The 15,951-nt window shown below is 49.7% G+C and overlaps 2 protein-coding genes across 3 annotated transcripts; both read left to right on the top strand.

Moving 5' to 3' along the window:
* Positions 1-320: 320 nt before the first annotated feature.
* On the top strand, positions 321-2,133 carry ccndx (cyclin Dx). Its single transcript, XM_023798384.2, has 4 exons — positions 321-819; positions 921-1,136; positions 1,329-1,646; positions 1,814-2,133. Exons 1-4 carry the CDS (start codon positions 622-624, stop codon positions 1,973-1,975), a joined length of 894 nt encoding a protein of 297 aa, XP_023654152.1. The 5' UTR covers positions 321-621; the 3' UTR covers positions 1,976-2,133.
* Positions 2,134-3,956: 1,823 nt separating this feature from the next.
* Positions 3,957-14,838, top strand: nucb1 (nucleobindin 1). Of its 2 annotated transcripts, none has more exons than XM_023798375.2 (13): positions 3,957-4,118; positions 4,607-4,741; positions 5,242-5,349; positions 5,478-5,610; positions 6,096-6,199; positions 12,573-12,758; positions 12,973-13,063; positions 13,222-13,280; positions 13,357-13,449; positions 13,586-13,675; positions 13,830-14,003; positions 14,089-14,191; positions 14,589-14,838. In XM_023798375.2, exons 1-13 carry the CDS (start codon positions 4,113-4,115, stop codon positions 14,606-14,608), a joined length of 1,302 nt encoding a protein of 433 aa, XP_023654143.1. In that variant the 5' UTR covers positions 3,957-4,112; the 3' UTR covers positions 14,609-14,838. The 2 variants fall into 2 exon arrangements, with proteins under 2 accessions (XP_023654143.1, XP_023654142.1); XM_023798374.2 differs by having other exon boundaries at positions 14,302-14,838.
* The last annotated feature ends 1,113 nt before the right edge of the window (positions 14,839-15,951 follow it).

Raw genomic sequence — 15,951 nt, 5'->3', positions numbered from 1 at the left:
ATACCACAAGTCAGCCAGCCCAGATCATCTAAGTGTGCTTCGTCCTGTGAGTCACCACCTAGTTAGTCTGAGTGCATGTCATTCTGCGAGTCACAGCTCGGCTTTCGTTGGATACGCACGGCCTGCCTGGTTAGTCTGCAGACATTTTGTCCTGCCATAGTGCCTGGGTGAGGTTTTCATGTGGTTTCTCCCTGGATTTGCCTCTGCTTTTTTCACCCATGCTCATTGTCACATGCTGCACATGACCTTTTCCCCCCTTCTCCATTTAGAGACGACCCTCTCCTCTCCTCTCTTTCATTCCCATCTGTTGCGGTCTCCTCCCTCTCTTGTCTTCTCACTCACTCTCCCCCTTCTCCTCTCCATCTCTTTCCACCTGTTGATGCCATTATCCCTAACCCTCCTTTGTTGTCTTTCTATTATTGTACTTTTCCCAGTTCCCCGCCCCCCTCCCCTTCCCTTTCAGGGGTATAAGAGGGTAGGTATGAGGGTGTGCTTCCCCTCAGGACAGAGCACACACTCCAGACAGGCACACAGACACACCACCGTGCACCGGACGGACCGGAGCTGGAATTGGATGCACAGCCCAGCACCCTTACGGGGACTTCACAGAGAGCGTCCAGGATGTCAGTGTCACTCTGGTGCGAGGAGGAGCAGGAGGATGCCATGCCAAGGGCTCCCTGGGACCCCCACGCCAGCGGGGAGCGCGTGCTGGGGATGCTGCTGCGGGTAGAGCAGCGATACTCACCGTCGGCCCTCTACGTGAGCCTCACTCAAAGACAGCCTCAGCAGAGGGAACAGCTGGCCAAGTGGGCACTGGAGGTATGTCTCTGTCGTCCAGGGTGTGTGTCCAGTATGTCTGTCTGTCACCCGGTGCATAGGTACAGCTGTCCAGCTGTGTGAGCCTCTCACCCCTCCCTCAGGTGTGCTGTGAGTCCAGCTGTGAGGAGCGCGTCTTCCCCCTAGCCTTGTCCCTGCTGGACCGCTTCCTGTCAACCTCCCTGGCCCTGCCGCCCTCACCGCTCTGCCTGGCTGCAGCCTGCGTCCTGCTCGCCTCCAAGCTGCAGCAGAGTGAGCCGCTGGGTGCTCACATGCTCTGTGCCGCCGCCCCTGGTGCCTTCCTGCCCCAGAGCCTGCGGGTAGGTCGCTCCACACTGCTTGTGTTCGCCCGCATTCGTTTCCACTTACATGGGTGTCCCCCAGTAGGTTCAGGTGGTTTCCCACCGTCTGTTGCGTTAACTGACATGAACTCATTCATTTATTCTGCATTCAACACTCATGTTGTCATGGGAACAACCCTGACACCGTTTCCTTCTGTCTGTCTCTGCTAGGAGATGGAGCGGGTTGTCTTAGCAACACTACAATGGGATGTTGCCGCCATTACTCCCCAGGACTTCTTCCCACACTTGCTACCTGCTCCCACGGAGAAAGGAGCTAGCACTGCAGACGCCGAGGCGTTTCTGTCTACCCTCCGTCGTCATGGTGACACCCTGGTCGCCATGTGCATCTGTGATGCCCGCTTCCTGGGGATGCCGCCATCTCTGGTTGCCGCGGCAGCACTGAACTCTGCCTTCCGAGGTCTGGATGACAGGGGTCCTCAGCTACGCAACATGCCAAAAACACTGGCTGCACACTGTCGTATTAACTTGGTGAGTACATGAGACCACAACGTGGGTGAGATCATTAAAGAGAGCATGGAATGACCAAGATTAAAATGGCTGATGTATAGTATGTGAGGAGACAGGGGGGATTATGGTAAACAAATGAAAGATCCAAGAATGAGTCTCTGAAACAAGCTACTGCTCTCTGATCTCAGGCTGTACTGCAGTACTACACAGACATGATAGAGGGCGCACTTTCAGAGCGACTGAGAGCCGGACGAACACAGCAAGAGAAGCAACACAAAGCAGAGAAGGATGGAGACGTAGAGGAGGAGAGAGCCAGCACCCCAACAGACCTGCAAGAAGTTGATTTTTAACGAATGAGAAGCAGCAGAAATTTTCATTCAAATCAAACTGCATCGAAATAAGTAGTTAAAACTGATTTAACTAAAACGTCGAATTTAGGTATTTTATATATTTATTGTATTATTTATTTATTTATTTATGGTCTATTCATACTTGTGTTTAATTTTATCTTGTTTTATGTCATATTATTTTGGTCTTTGCTACAATCTTACATAAATTTTATTTAAGATATTTAATTATGGTGTTTGTACTATTTGTTCTAATTTATGTGTATGTGTATAATTACTGAATTTTTCATATTATATTGTTGTAAAATGTGTTGTTTTAGACAATGAATGACTTTTTCCATTTTTAAGAATATCCTGAATTAGTGTTTAATTACTCTTCACATTGAAGACAATAACTGTCCATATTTCAAATGATATCTTGCATACTTGTTTTATAAAACAAAAAAGTGGTTCTTCTGTACATTGTCCTTGACTGAATTATCATTGAAAACACCAGAATATCATACGGCTATTGTTTATGCATTAACATGGTTTGTTTTTCTATTACTAAACATTACATTTTACATTTACAAGCAATTTGATTTGATTTTCCCTGTATTTACAACTATAACTTGTATTTATAGCTATAACTAAATCTATTGCTGCAAAGAAGTTGTGAAAAGCTGGTTTTGCACCATAAAGAGGCACACTTTTTCAAGTACCTGAACACTGACCTAGAGTTATCTCCTCCCAGTTGATGTTAGCTTGATTCCTGTGAAGTAAATTAATAATCATTTTAATTGTGATTAAAAAGCTTTCTGGCAGACTTTAGTCCCCAGTAAGAGATTTATTCTGTTTTTTGAATGAGATGTTTCCTATAGTGGAGGTAGATTTAGCAGTTAGTGGAGTTAGTAGAGCTATACATCAAAACATGAATAATGCGTCGATTGTTCCACATATATTTCTTAAGAGTTAACAGCTGTTTACAGCTGTTCCTCTCAGTTATTTTATGCATACCTGTCAAGTTTTGGATTTGAAAATAATCAAATAATAATTTTCCGGCACCCACTGCGAGCCACCCCAACCAAGCTCCAGTATACCTTACATTTTAAGACATGTGTACAAGAAATCTAAAATAACCACTTGTCATTTACATTTTATTTTCATTACACATTTTCTTTTAATTCCTCATGTTCACTCATGTGACTCTCTGGCATTCACTAATGACTTATTATACAGATTTGTTGCAGACTTTGTATCCTTGTTGAAGTCGTCACAGAAGGTGAAAGTAACGTTGTTTTTGGCACACAGTATTGCCATTTTAACCTCTGCATTTATGACCTGGTTAATGTTGTAAATGACCTGCAGACTACTGCAGGTGGCAGGTCTCACGAGGCTACTGACAGTTCAGTTTGGAGAGGCAGAGGAATTTTTTTTTTAAATAATACGGGAGATTTACGGGAAAATACTAATACGGGAGGACGGCGGGAAAGAGGGGTAAAATACGGTAGTTTCCCGGCCAAAACGGTAGACTTGACAGCTATGTTTATGTGGTAATATGCTATCTTTGGTAGTAACAAAAGGAGACAGCCTACCCATTACTGAATGCATGCCATTTGTTTTAGATATCAGAATAAACCATATTGGTCCTAATACTGCATTTATGCTACTCTGTCCTCTAAGGAAATGTCATATTCATAAATTCAGTGATCTAAAGTCTAAACCTCATTAAATTAGTCAGTGTTTATACAGAATCCCAGCTTAATGCCTCTTAAACTCTGGATACTGAACTCTTTAGCCAATGAACTGTTTTGTTTTACATAATATAATTTTTTATTATGGTGTCCACATTTCATCAATGTTAATGTTATTATTTTTTAAGTTACTTCGTTCAAAATCCAAAACCTCGCTTGGAACTGGAGGTGGGAAGCGGGAAGGATGTTGCGTGATGATGACAACACAGGCGCTAGATCTCGCGAGATCCTGTCGCTTGTTGATAACGTCGAGAAGTGCTGCTGGATAGGCTGTCGCCTAACGATGATGCTGCGTGTGTCGGGAATCCTGTTTTTCTAGAACACTGTCGTTGTTAGTAAGGCGGCCGAGCTGGGAAAGACAGCAGAGGGGAAGGCATACAAAAGAAGAAACAGCGGACGACTGACGAATGAAGGTAGGTGCGAGGCTCATAGAGACTGTAGTGCGGTCACAGGTTGCCGGGGGAGAGGAGCACTGACTGAGCGAAGTGTACGAAAGGGACACCCTGCGCGTCGCCTGTCCCCTTTGAGTGCCTGTTTACTTCACACTTGTGTGTTTTTACACAATTGCACACCATATTGTACACCTGTGAGCACGGCAACCACAGTCTTATTCAATAGATGTCCGTCCATTTTCCAAGCCCCTGTCGGAGGCTTGCGGAGGAGGTCCTGCAGTCTGTTTAACGCAGGATAAGGCACAAAGCATGGGGAACGCCCGAGCTGGGATGCCAGTCCAGGGCAGGGCACATACACTGTGAGCATTTTAGAAATGTTTGTTAGCCTAACTGGATGTCTTTGGACTGGGGGGGAAAAAAACCTCACAGTATGCAATCTGCACACAAAAACAAGCGGCGGTTAGTTAGTATTTACTGTGGTGTCTCCTACTTCTGTGTTTCTGTGCCAGAGGACCATGCCCGGAGCTCCACGCTGGCTGCTGCTGCTGGGCTCTCTGTCGCTCGGGGTGTGGTCATTACCAATTGAGCGCAATTCCATTCCCCAGGATGCCCAGCCCTTTCAGGAGGAGAAACGGGAAGATGTGGTACTTAGTAAACTTGTTTTTGGCTCCATCATGTGTTACTGGTGTTTACAGATATCTGAACCCTTCTGTTCACATAAATAAAGCAGTGAGGCATGTTGGTCTCTGACGGTTAAGAGAACCCTTCAGTTTCTGAGGGATTTATGCTCTTTTCATGTTTCTGTGGCCTTCCTCTCTGGGTGTACCCCTCTGTACCCTGACCTGACTGTCAGTTCTGGGTGTACCCCTCTGTACCCTGACCTGGCTGTCAGTTCTGGGTGTACCCCTCTGTACCCTGACCTGGCTGTCAGTTCTGGGTGTACCCCTCTGTACCCTGACCTGGCTGTCAGATCTGGGTGTAACCTGTGTCTTGTGTTTCCAGTGCTGTGAAAACACAAGCCAGTGTTTTGCTTCAGGTTGTCTAGTTTCATCAATCCTCAGTGTCTCTCTGCCCATGACAGCTGTAAATGTAGCCACCGATATTCAGCTCTCATTTCAAAGTGCATGGTGCATCTCCTCCTCAGGACACTGGCCTGTACTATGACAGGTACCTTCGAGAAGTGATCGAGGTCCTGGAGACTGATCCTCACTTCAGAGAGAAGCTGCAGACTGCCAACACAGAAGACATCAAGGTGATTCCCGATCTTTCAGTGGCAGAGGTCGATGCTGTCTTGCCTGTGTAGGTGGAGCGGCTCCTCCGCTCCCCCCTCCGGTGCTGCAGTGCAGACATGCCCCGCCTCCCTCTCTCCCTCCCTGTTAGAATGGCCGTCTCAGCAAGGAGCTGGACCTGGTCGGCCACCACGTGCGGACCCGCCTGGATGAGCTGAAGAGGCAGGAGGTGTCCAGGCTGCGAATGCTGCTCAAAGCTAAGATGGACAGTGCCAGCATGCACAGTGAGGGCCATGAAGAGCGGGTGCACGTGTTTGCACCAGTGTTGTTATAGTTTTGTTTTAGTTATTTTATCTATTTATATTATTTTCAATTTTTATTTGAAATCCAGTTTAGTTTTAGTGTGAAAGTTGCAGAGTGAACACACTGCATATTACATGCCAGTGTCCTCAATAGGTGCATAACATATTCCAAGTATCATCAGTTGTCATTGATTATAAACAAATCGTTACATCGGTTTAAAAAAAAAATGGTAATGAAAAATGTTTGACATTTGTTTTTATTTTATTTAAGTTAGTTTTGGAAGCAATATCTATAGTTTACATTTAGTTGTAGTTTTTTTATTTTCCTGTCTTGTTTTATTTCAATCTACGAAAATGTTTTGTTATAGTCTTAGATTTCGTTAACAATAATAACAGCGGTGTACGTGTCCATGGTTCCCTGTGTGGCATCTCACTGCTCTCTCTCTGTCCACCTCCCATCGGGGAAGATCTTCAGGTAGACCACACCACACTGCTGAAGCAATTTGAGCACCTGGACCCTCACAACCAGAACACTTTTGAGGCCAAAGATCTGGAGCTGCTCATTGCTACGGTAACTATGGATGGAGGGGATGTAAACATAGGATTTTAACGAACTAGGGTTAACCCTTAGAACCCGACAAATGCAAAATGCATTTATTTTCTCACCCGTTAATCTCATGCTCGTGACTTTGGATAGGTATAACGTATAGACATGAATCGCATATCATTGGAATCGAGAGAACTTACTTGATCTGCTCGTCTAAGAACATAAGAACATAAGCACTATACAAACGAGAGGAGGCCATTCGGCCCATTGAGCTCGCTTGGGGAGAACTTAACTAATAGCTCAGAGTTGTTAAAATCTTATCTAGCTCTGATTTAAAGGAACCCAAGGATTCAGCTTGCACTACGTTATCAGGAAGACTATTCCATACTCTGACTACACGCTGTGTAAAGCAGTCCTTCCTTAAATCCAGTTTGAAATGTTCTCCCGCTAATTTCCACCTATGGCCACGAGTTCTTGTATTTGAACTAATGCTGAAGTAACTATTCGGTTGAACAGCATCCAAACCTGTTTGAATCTTATAGACCTGGATCATGTTCCTCCTCAGTCTCCTTTGCTTGAGGCTGAACAGATTTAGCTCAACTAACCTTTCCTCGTATGACATTCCTCTAAGACCAGGAATCATTCTTGTGGCCCTACGCTGCACCTTTTCTAAGGCCGCAATGTCCTTTATAATATATGGTGACCAAACCTGCACACAATATTCTCACCAAGGAATTTTATAATCTTAGCATTACCTCCCTTGACTTAAACTCCACACACCTGGAGATATACCCCGACATCCTATTGGCCTTTTTTATTGCTTCCCCGCACTGGCGAGAATGAAACATGGAAGCATCAACATACACACCAAGGTCTTTCTCATAATCAGCTACCTTTATTTCAGTAGGTCCCATAAAATACCTGTACTTTATATTTCTGCTCCCTACATGGAGTACCTTACATTTGTCTATGTTAAATTTCATCTGCCAGGTGTCAGCCCAGTCACTAATTAAATCAAGATCCCTCTGTAGCTGCTGAGCCGCTAGTTCAGTATCTTTCACACCACCCACCTTGGTGTCATCTGCAAATTTCACCAGTTTACTGTATATATTGGTGTCTATATCATTTATGTAAATTAAGAACAATAGTGGTCCTAAAATTGAACCCTGCGGTACCCCACTATGAACGCAGGCCCACTGTGACATTGTGCCTCTTATAACTACTCGCTGCTTCCTATCTGTTAACCAGTTATCAATCCAGGTCGCTACAGTTCCTAAAATACCTGTCGCTTTGAGTTTAAGTGAGAGCCTCTTGTGGGGGTTGCAACATTGTGCTTTACAGTATTCCAGAGTAATCCTGTGTACAATGAGGCATATATTTTAAACATTTTGCACCAAAACACACCCCTAATAATCCATAAAGCATTGATTTTATTCGCATTGGATGGTAAACAAAGTGCATATTCGCTTGTGCTGCACTTTTGGGGACAAAATATTTCTTTTATTTTTTATAAGCCTAAAAATAAAGGGACAGAAAAACACCCAAAAATTGGCTGAAGTTTTACTATAAATAACAACAAAACGCAGCATTTTATTTATTTGGAAGGCAATTACTTGATATTTTCGTAATATTTATTGATAAGTGTCAGCTTCGGGATGGAACGCGAGCACGGAAGCAAGCGAATGAAGCCAGAAGGTCCAGTGCAGGGTTTATTGTAGGTAAAAGGACAGGTGCAGACAACGACGGACCATACAACGATGACAGATCTGGGGAATACAGACTGAGACTCGGACTAAATACACAAGACTAGGTAACAGAACGAGCTACAGGTGGGAACAATTAGGGCGAAACAGAAGGTAATGAGGTGGGCGTGGCACACATCGGGAGCGGACGGAGCGGGGCGTGACATAACCCCCCCCCAAAGGCGCGCACACCGGGCGCGCCAGGGAGGAGGCGACGGACGGGACGAGGGAACAGGACCTGAAAAACAGAACGTCAACCAAACCCAGGGAACAGGACGGAGACGCAAAAGACGAACAGGGACGAAACGAAGGACAGGACCTGACAGAGAACAGGGAAGGCGGAGAGACAGACCCAGAAGGGAGACACAGGGGGAACACCCACAGGCGACACGAAAGGGCCAGGGGTGCCAAAAGGAGGGACAAAGGGACCAGAAGGAGAAACAGGCGGGACGAACGGAAAGGGAGGAGGAACAAGGGGAGCACGAAAAGGCCCAGGCGGGCGACGGGCAGCGGCCGGAGGGGCCGCAGGGGAGAGGGAGAAGGGAGCAGGAGGGGACCACCCAGGGACCAAGGGGACGGGACGAGGGAGTGACGGAGGGGACCAGGAGGGAGCAGGAGGGAACACCAGGGAAGGCAGGCAGGAGGGGGAAGCCGCGGCAGGCGGAGGCGCAGCCGCAGCCGGCGAAGGCGCCGTCCGACGCCAAGCCGGAGCAGGGGGGCCCGGAGGCGGCCGACCGGGAGCCGGAGGCGGGACCGAGGACCGGCACCCAGGGACCAGGGGGGGGCCCGGCGGCGACCGCCGACCCCGAGGCGCAGGACCCGCAGGCAGCCACCGAGCCAGAGCTAGGGGCCGAACGGGCGAGCCAGGGGGCATGGCGGGCGGGACCCAGGCCCGACGCCTGTGTCCCCGTCCCTTACGGGACACTGACAGGCGGGGTCCTGGGCGGTGCTGGTCTGGCCGGGGTAAGGGCGAGGGAGTCTCAAGGGAGGTCAGGTCTGGACAAACAAGTGTCTTGGCCTCTAAAGAGGCAACAGGCGGGGCAGCCGGAGCCTCAGGTGTGGCCGCAGGCAGAGCGGCGGCCTCAGGCGGGGCCACGGGCAGGACCGGAACGGCGGCCTCAGGCGGCGCCGCGGGCAGGACTGGAACGAAGGCCGGCTGGACAGGCGAGCAGGGCTGGGCCGGCTGGACAGGCGAGACGAGCAGGTCAGGTGAATCGGGCTCGGGTGTGCGGCCCGCAGGGGGCGCTTCATTGCGCGCCACCAGCACGCGGGCAGCAGGGGGCGTAACCGCGGCAACCTGAGGCAGTTCAGGTGCCGGTAGGACAGGTAGGTCAGATGCCGGCAGGACAGGCAGTTCAGGTGCCGGCAGGACAAACAGTTCAGATGCCGGCAGGACAGGCAATTCCGATGCTGGCAGGTTGGGCGCTGCCCTCCCGCGGCCAGCAGGGGCCGCTGCCGCGGGGCAGAACCCCCCCCCAAAGGCGCGCACTCCGGGCGCGCCAGAGAGGGACACCCCGGCGGGCGCTGTCACCCCGTGGCTAGCCACCGGGACTGTAGGCAAGCCAGGCAGGGCAAGCGGGTCCAATGGGACAGACGGGTCAGGCAGGTCAGGGGGTGCCGCTGACAAGGCGGCGGAAGCTGCAGCAGGCGGTGCCGCAGGTAGAGCGGTGGCAGCTGCAGCAGGAAAGACAGGCAGGACGGGCGGTGCCGCTGACGAAGCGGCGGAAGCTGCAACAGGCGGCGCCGCAGGCAGAGCGGCGGCAGCTGCAGCAGGGAAGACAGGCAGGACTGGCGGGTCGAGCGGTGCTGCCGGCATCGCGGCGGCTGCAGCAGACGGGGCTGCAGGCAGCTCAGCCGCGGGCAGATCGGCGGCGGCAGCAGGCAGCGCAGCCGCAGGCAGATCGGCGGCGGCAGCAGGCAGCGCAGCCGCGGGCGGATCGGCGGCGGCAGCAGGTAGCGCAGCCGCAGGCAGATCGGCGGCGGCAGCAGGTAGCGCAGCCGCAGGCAGATCGGCGGCGGCAGCAGGCAGCGCAGCCGCAGGCAGATCGGCGGAGGCAGCAGGCAGCGCAGCCGCGGGCGGATCGGCGGAGGCAGCAGGCAGCGCCGCCGCAGGCGGATCGGCGGAGGCAGCAGGCAGCGCAGGCGGATCGGCGGAGGCAGCAGGCAGCGCAGCCGCAGGCGGATCGACGGAGGCAGCAGACCGGAGAGGTAGTGCTGCTGGCCGATCGGCGGAAGCTGCAGCAAGCGGTGCCGCAGGCAGGGCGGCGGCAGCTGCAGCAGGCGACGTCGCTGGCAGAGAGGAGACGTCAGCAGCCGGCGGTGCCGCGGGCAGAGCGGCGGCATCAACCGCCGGCAGGTCCGGACCGAACCGGTCCGGTGCAGGAAGGAGGGGTGCTGAGCGCGTATGCGCCCTCCCTTTTCTCGCTTTAGGGACCCGGGGACTGGCGTCTCTAACAGCGCTGTTCCCTCTCCCAGGACAGCGCTCTGGCCAGGCATCCCCAGTCTCCAAAGCAGGCAGGTCCTCCGCGTCTTGGGGCCCACCTATCACCCAGGCGTCCTCCCAGGCGGGGCGAAGGGAGCACGCTCCCAAGAAGAGAGTTGGGGCGGCTTCTTCAGCCTTTCCCTTTCGCCTCTTCTTTCTCCTTCTGGATCCGGAAGGCAGCAGTGGGGTCGCATCAGCGGGTGGTGAGCGGTACATCAGCCCGCTGTCCCGCTCCACCTGCCTTTGCAGGGCTGCAGCCGCTACCTCCCGAAGCTGCTGGAGGCTTTCGCGCACCACGTCCGCGTGGTGCGCGTCGCCGGGGACAGATATCCTCTCCAGGATATCCCGGCTTCGGTGAGCTAACCGGAGTGCTGCGGGATCCTCTCGGATCTCGGGTTGGGCCAGCCAGTATAGGACCTCGTCTACCAAGCCGAGGTACTCTTCCTCGGCTAGGGGGGATCCTTTCTTGCGGAGATCTGTCATTCTGTCAGCTTCGGGATGGAACGCGAGCACGGAAGCAAGCGAATGAAGCCAGAAGGTCCAGTGCAGGGTTTATTGTAGGTAAAAGGACAGGTGCAGACAACGACGGACCATACAACGATGACAGATCTGGGGAATACAGACTGAGACTCGGACTAAATACACAAGACTAGGTAACAGAACGAGCTACAGGTGGGAACAATTAGGGCGAAACAGAAGGTAATGAGGTGGGCGTGGCACACATCGGGAGCGGACGGAGCGGGGCGTGACAATAAGTTTGTATATGTATGTTTGGTGTCGAGCTCCATCAAAACAGTCGAAATGGAATGTGGCCGTCGTGTAACTGGAACACCTCCCACATGTAAACACAATGATGTGCTACAAAGTTGGTTTGTTGTTTGAGGCTAAAATGCCAACAAATAGTTTCATTCCCAAATTTCACTTTAACAATTATGTTTTAATGTTATGTCCGTGTTTATCCAGTAGATCATAAACTAAGCAATGCTTTTCTATTTTTTACTTCCATTTCTTCCCAATGTGATATATATGTACCGTATTTTCCGCACTATGACGCGCACTGCATTATAAGGCGCACCGTCAATCAGTGGTCTATTTTCAAACTTTTTCCACATACAAGGCGCACCGGACTTTAAGGCGCTTTAAGCAAAACAAAACAGTCAGATAAGCCAGTCAACGAAAATTTATTTTACATCACGTGTTCACAATGACTGTCAACATTGTTCAAACGTTTATGAGCGTCTTCACTACTCTTTAACACGTAAAAAAACAAGAGTCTTATACCGCTAAATTAAAAGTCAGCCTATTAAAAATAACTCAAAATTGAACACTTATAATACGGTCCTACACCGCTAAATCAAAAGTCAGCGTATTCATAATAACTCTTGAAATTGTTAATTTATAACACGTGAAGCACTACACGATACACTCACTTTTCAATACTAAAACATTCAAATCGCTTCGAGTTCAGTATGCACAACAGAAATTAATCCACGTTTAAAGCGCACTGGATTATAAGGCGCACTGTTATTTTTTAAGAAAATCAAAGGCTTTTTAGTGCACCTTATAGTGCGGAAAATACGGTATATATCCATGCATTCCGGTCTATCAAATAACTTGAACAAGTTACCAAATGGATGCAAAATCAAAGATACTCATTTCCGTCTGACACTAACCATGTATTCCTTCACAATACTAAAGCTTGGAAAGGTCCGCAATGAAAACCTTACATTCCCACATCATAAGAGACTCTAATCTCAACATTTATAAGATTATATCTAATGCCTCCAAATTTATATATTAGATAAGACTAAAAATAGTTTTTCCTCATAAAAAGGAAGTTATCAAGACTGTGTTAGCATTTGCACATCAAATTATGATGTGTATGAGTAGCCCAGAATGTCCAGTAAATACAACCATAAAACATATGTGGTTAACTCATGTACATACAATGTAATAAGCCTAAAATCAAACAGATAGAAAAATGCTCAAAAATGGATGGGGTTCTAATGGTTAATGCTTAATTTGAGCTTCCTGAATTGGCTTTTCACTTGCAGGTAACAATGGGTTTGACACATGGTGTGGTGCCTTGTGTGAAGCAGTAAACAGGAGTCATAATGCGAAAATGCTAGATTGCTAGGTTTACATGCCGTTCACTACCCCCCTCCCCCAACAGGCCACCAAGGACCTCGAAAACTATGACGCAGAGCGACATGAAGAGTTTAAACGCTATGAGATGTTAAAGGAACATGAACGCCGGCAGTATCTGAAGGGGTTGGACCAGGAAAAGAGGGAGCAGGAGGAGAGGAGGCTGCAGGAGCTGCAGGAGAAACACCGGCAACACCCGAAAATCAATGCCCCGGTGAGAGAGAGAGGTGCAGGGGAGAGTCCCGAAGGGAGGATGAGCTGCCAGAGAGCAAGGGAGGAGCTTCATTATCATCATGCTATCTTGTAATTCCTGCGTGACATGGACAGGAAGTCAGCTCACCTTGTAGAGCAGAAGCTGCAGTAGATCATTGCCGTTTCAGTGGGAAACGCTAACTGTATGCTAATCCTGGTCCTTGATCGCACCCCAGGGCAGTGTGGCTCAGCTTCGCGAGGTGTGGAAAGAGACGGATGGCCTGGACCCACAGGAGTTCAACCCCAAAACCTTCTTTAAGCTCCATGGTTCGTGTTTACCCACACCCTTCACCAAAAATCCTAATCATTCGATCCTAACTTTTCAATGCCGTTACTTCTCTCTGCATCCTTTTCTTAATCACGCAAGTTGGCCCCTGTCACTCAGGCCAGCAGCATGACTATGGATTCCTTTTTGTCTGCCCTAGACACAAATGGAGATGGCGTTCTGGACGAGCAGGAGCTGGAGGCTCTCTTCACTAAGGAGGTGCGTGTTTCTTGCGTGCCTGCTGACATAGACCCTACTTCTGCGCTTATTTGGGTGCGTCGATCTCTTCTGCCAGCTTGAAAAGGTCTACGACCCACGCAATGAGGAGGATGACATGGTGGAGATGGAGGAAGAGCGACTGAGGATGAGGGAACACATGATGAAGAACGTGAGTCTGCCCTCCCGGTTTCTCTGTCGTTCCGTTCCTGAGTGCTCCCACTGGGTCACACTGGCACTCCAAACTCCTATAGACAGCAGCAGCCGCTGCAGACCTCTCCTAATTTTGATTTACTATATTTGGGCAGGTAGATATCAACCACGATCGGTTGGTCAGCTTGGATGAGTTCATGAAGTCGATGGAGAAGAAGGAGTATTACAATCCAAAGGAGTGGAAGGTGAGGAGGGTGAGGGTGATGGAGCAGAACCCTGACCAGTCTGTGTTAGGCTCATACTGGTAAAGGAGCTTAGAGGAAAGGGTGGGGGGGGGGGTGCAAATGACCGTGAACCATGCTCAGCGTTGGTCTCCTATTGGTCTCCTGCCTGCTGAAGACCCTGGATGACACTAAGCCGGTGTATTCGGAGGCGGAGCTTCAGCAGTTTGAGGCAGAGCTGCGGGAAAAGGAGGCGGAGCTTGGACGCAAGGCAGAGTCTTTGCGTCAGGAGCAGGAGTTGCTGAATGAGCGAGGCCGAGCGCTGGAAGCGCAGAAGAGGGAGTATCAACTGGTGAGAAACTATCCTGCCATTCACACATTGGGTTTAGCTGTGCAGTACAGAGCATGCCCTCCTCATGTAGTACCCTCACCTCCAGGCAGTGATGGAGATGTCCCAGAGACAGAAGAACCTGCAGGCAGGATCTCAGGCTCCCCCTGCAGGGCCTGATGGGGAGCTGCAGTTTCATCCAGTAGAGCGAGGTGAGGAAGTGGTGTTCAGTAAATACCTTTAGCTGAATATTTATGAGTGACAGACAGAAAGCTGTGTGCCTGCTTCTGTATGAAGGCCTGACAATCCCCCCCCCCCCCAGGCCCCGTCCCTCAGGATGTGGAGGTGGATGGACAGAATGTTCCCCCTGCAGAGCCTCCCCAAAACCTGCACACTCCTTAACAGTCACACACACACACACACACACACACACACACACACACACATGCCAAGCCTGTGGTTTTTCTTTTGCCCAATTCAGTTATTGCTGTTCATTTTCAATTAAGTTCAATACATTTTTATATAGCACCTTTCTCAACAGTCACCCCAAGGTGCTTTACATGGATGCGTTGTGATATATTCCTGCATCATTCCTGCTCGCACCTTCAGGTTCACCTGCCATCGTGTGAGTCGTGTGTGACGGCTTTTTGGGCGCTGGGTCAGCTGGGCTGACATCCTGCCCCGGAGTCACATCTTCATACCTCAGTGGAGCACGGGGCCCCCCCACCCCCCCCAGATCGATGCTCTTCCAGAATCACGCTCCCAGCACTTGGACCCGCGATGACACACCCACACATCGCGCCGGCTTCACGTTTGTTGTGTGGTCTTGCATTTTAATAAAGGGGCTGTTTTAACAATACCTTTGTGGTTCATCACTGTGCTGCGTATCTGTGCTGCTGTGTACCCTGCAGAGCAAATTTCTGTTTATTCAATGGAGTTGGTTTTGAGAGCTATACTTACAGACTGCAAAAAAAACTGACTTTTTGGTCTAATTAGGCCATGATGCAGTACCACCTGTAACCTACAGAGGGCTGCGGAGTCATGCAAATAGTACTGGTCAAAACAGGATGCTGTGTGCTGGTGATCTCACTTGGTTTCTTCATACTGTCAGTATATGAGTGTCCTCTCGGCAGTCCTAGGAGCTTATTTAATGCAAGCCGCTTGTGCTTTTATCTTTATTGGTCTGTCCCTGTCTGATCACGAGTCAGTGCTCTGCATCTGTGCCATTAAAACTCTCCGCTTTAGGGGTGAAATGTTTGTGGGTGAATCAACCTGTCCAGTCCCAGCTGTCAAGACACAGACTGAGGGGCGACCCTCCCAGGGTGGAAGGAATCCTCCTTGTACACTCAGAGGTGCAGCAGACGAGGGTTCGCATATCTACAGAAGGATCAGGAGCAGATGAGGAAGCAGAATCGCTTTCCCAGTTTCTGCAGCCATTTTAGTGCTTATGACATGTTCTGTCCAAGGTAGCAAAAGAAATTTGGATGTCAGCATTTTACCATCCCCTCCCCCGTTTGTGTGAGCCCTGCCCAGCCATGGAGAGTATCACCCTCTGGTATCTATGGTCTTTCCTCAGACATCAGGATTGCCATTTCACTGTAAATAAGCTGTTGTTCCATAGCACATACCGTTTCACGTTGTTTTTATGTTAAAGGATGCCTATTACTGCAGCAGCGTCTGCGCACAGATCGTTACATTTACACCGTTTAAATCTGATGCCGGAGCTGAAATTTAAAATGTGCCCATTGCTCTTTAAATCTCTGCCAGCACCATATCAATGACATCATCCTCCAAAAACACATTACATCACCTCTTTGGGGACCCTTCTCCAGCAGTCCGGCCTCGCTTCGCACGTGTACCTTCTGAGGATTCTATTGGCTTTTCGTCAACGAAGGCCGACCTTCCGATGCTTCCTATTGGTTATTATTGTGGTTGGTTTCGCGTTATGATTGGTTAAATTCTAGTATTGGTT

This window comes from Paramormyrops kingsleyae, chromosome 22 (assembly GCF_048594095.1).
Source record: "Paramormyrops kingsleyae isolate MSU_618 chromosome 22, PKINGS_0.4, whole genome shotgun sequence".
NCBI classification, from domain to species: Eukaryota; Metazoa; Chordata; class Actinopteri; order Osteoglossiformes; family Mormyridae; genus Paramormyrops; species Paramormyrops kingsleyae.
This window is presented reverse-complemented; position numbering and strand designations above follow the sequence as displayed.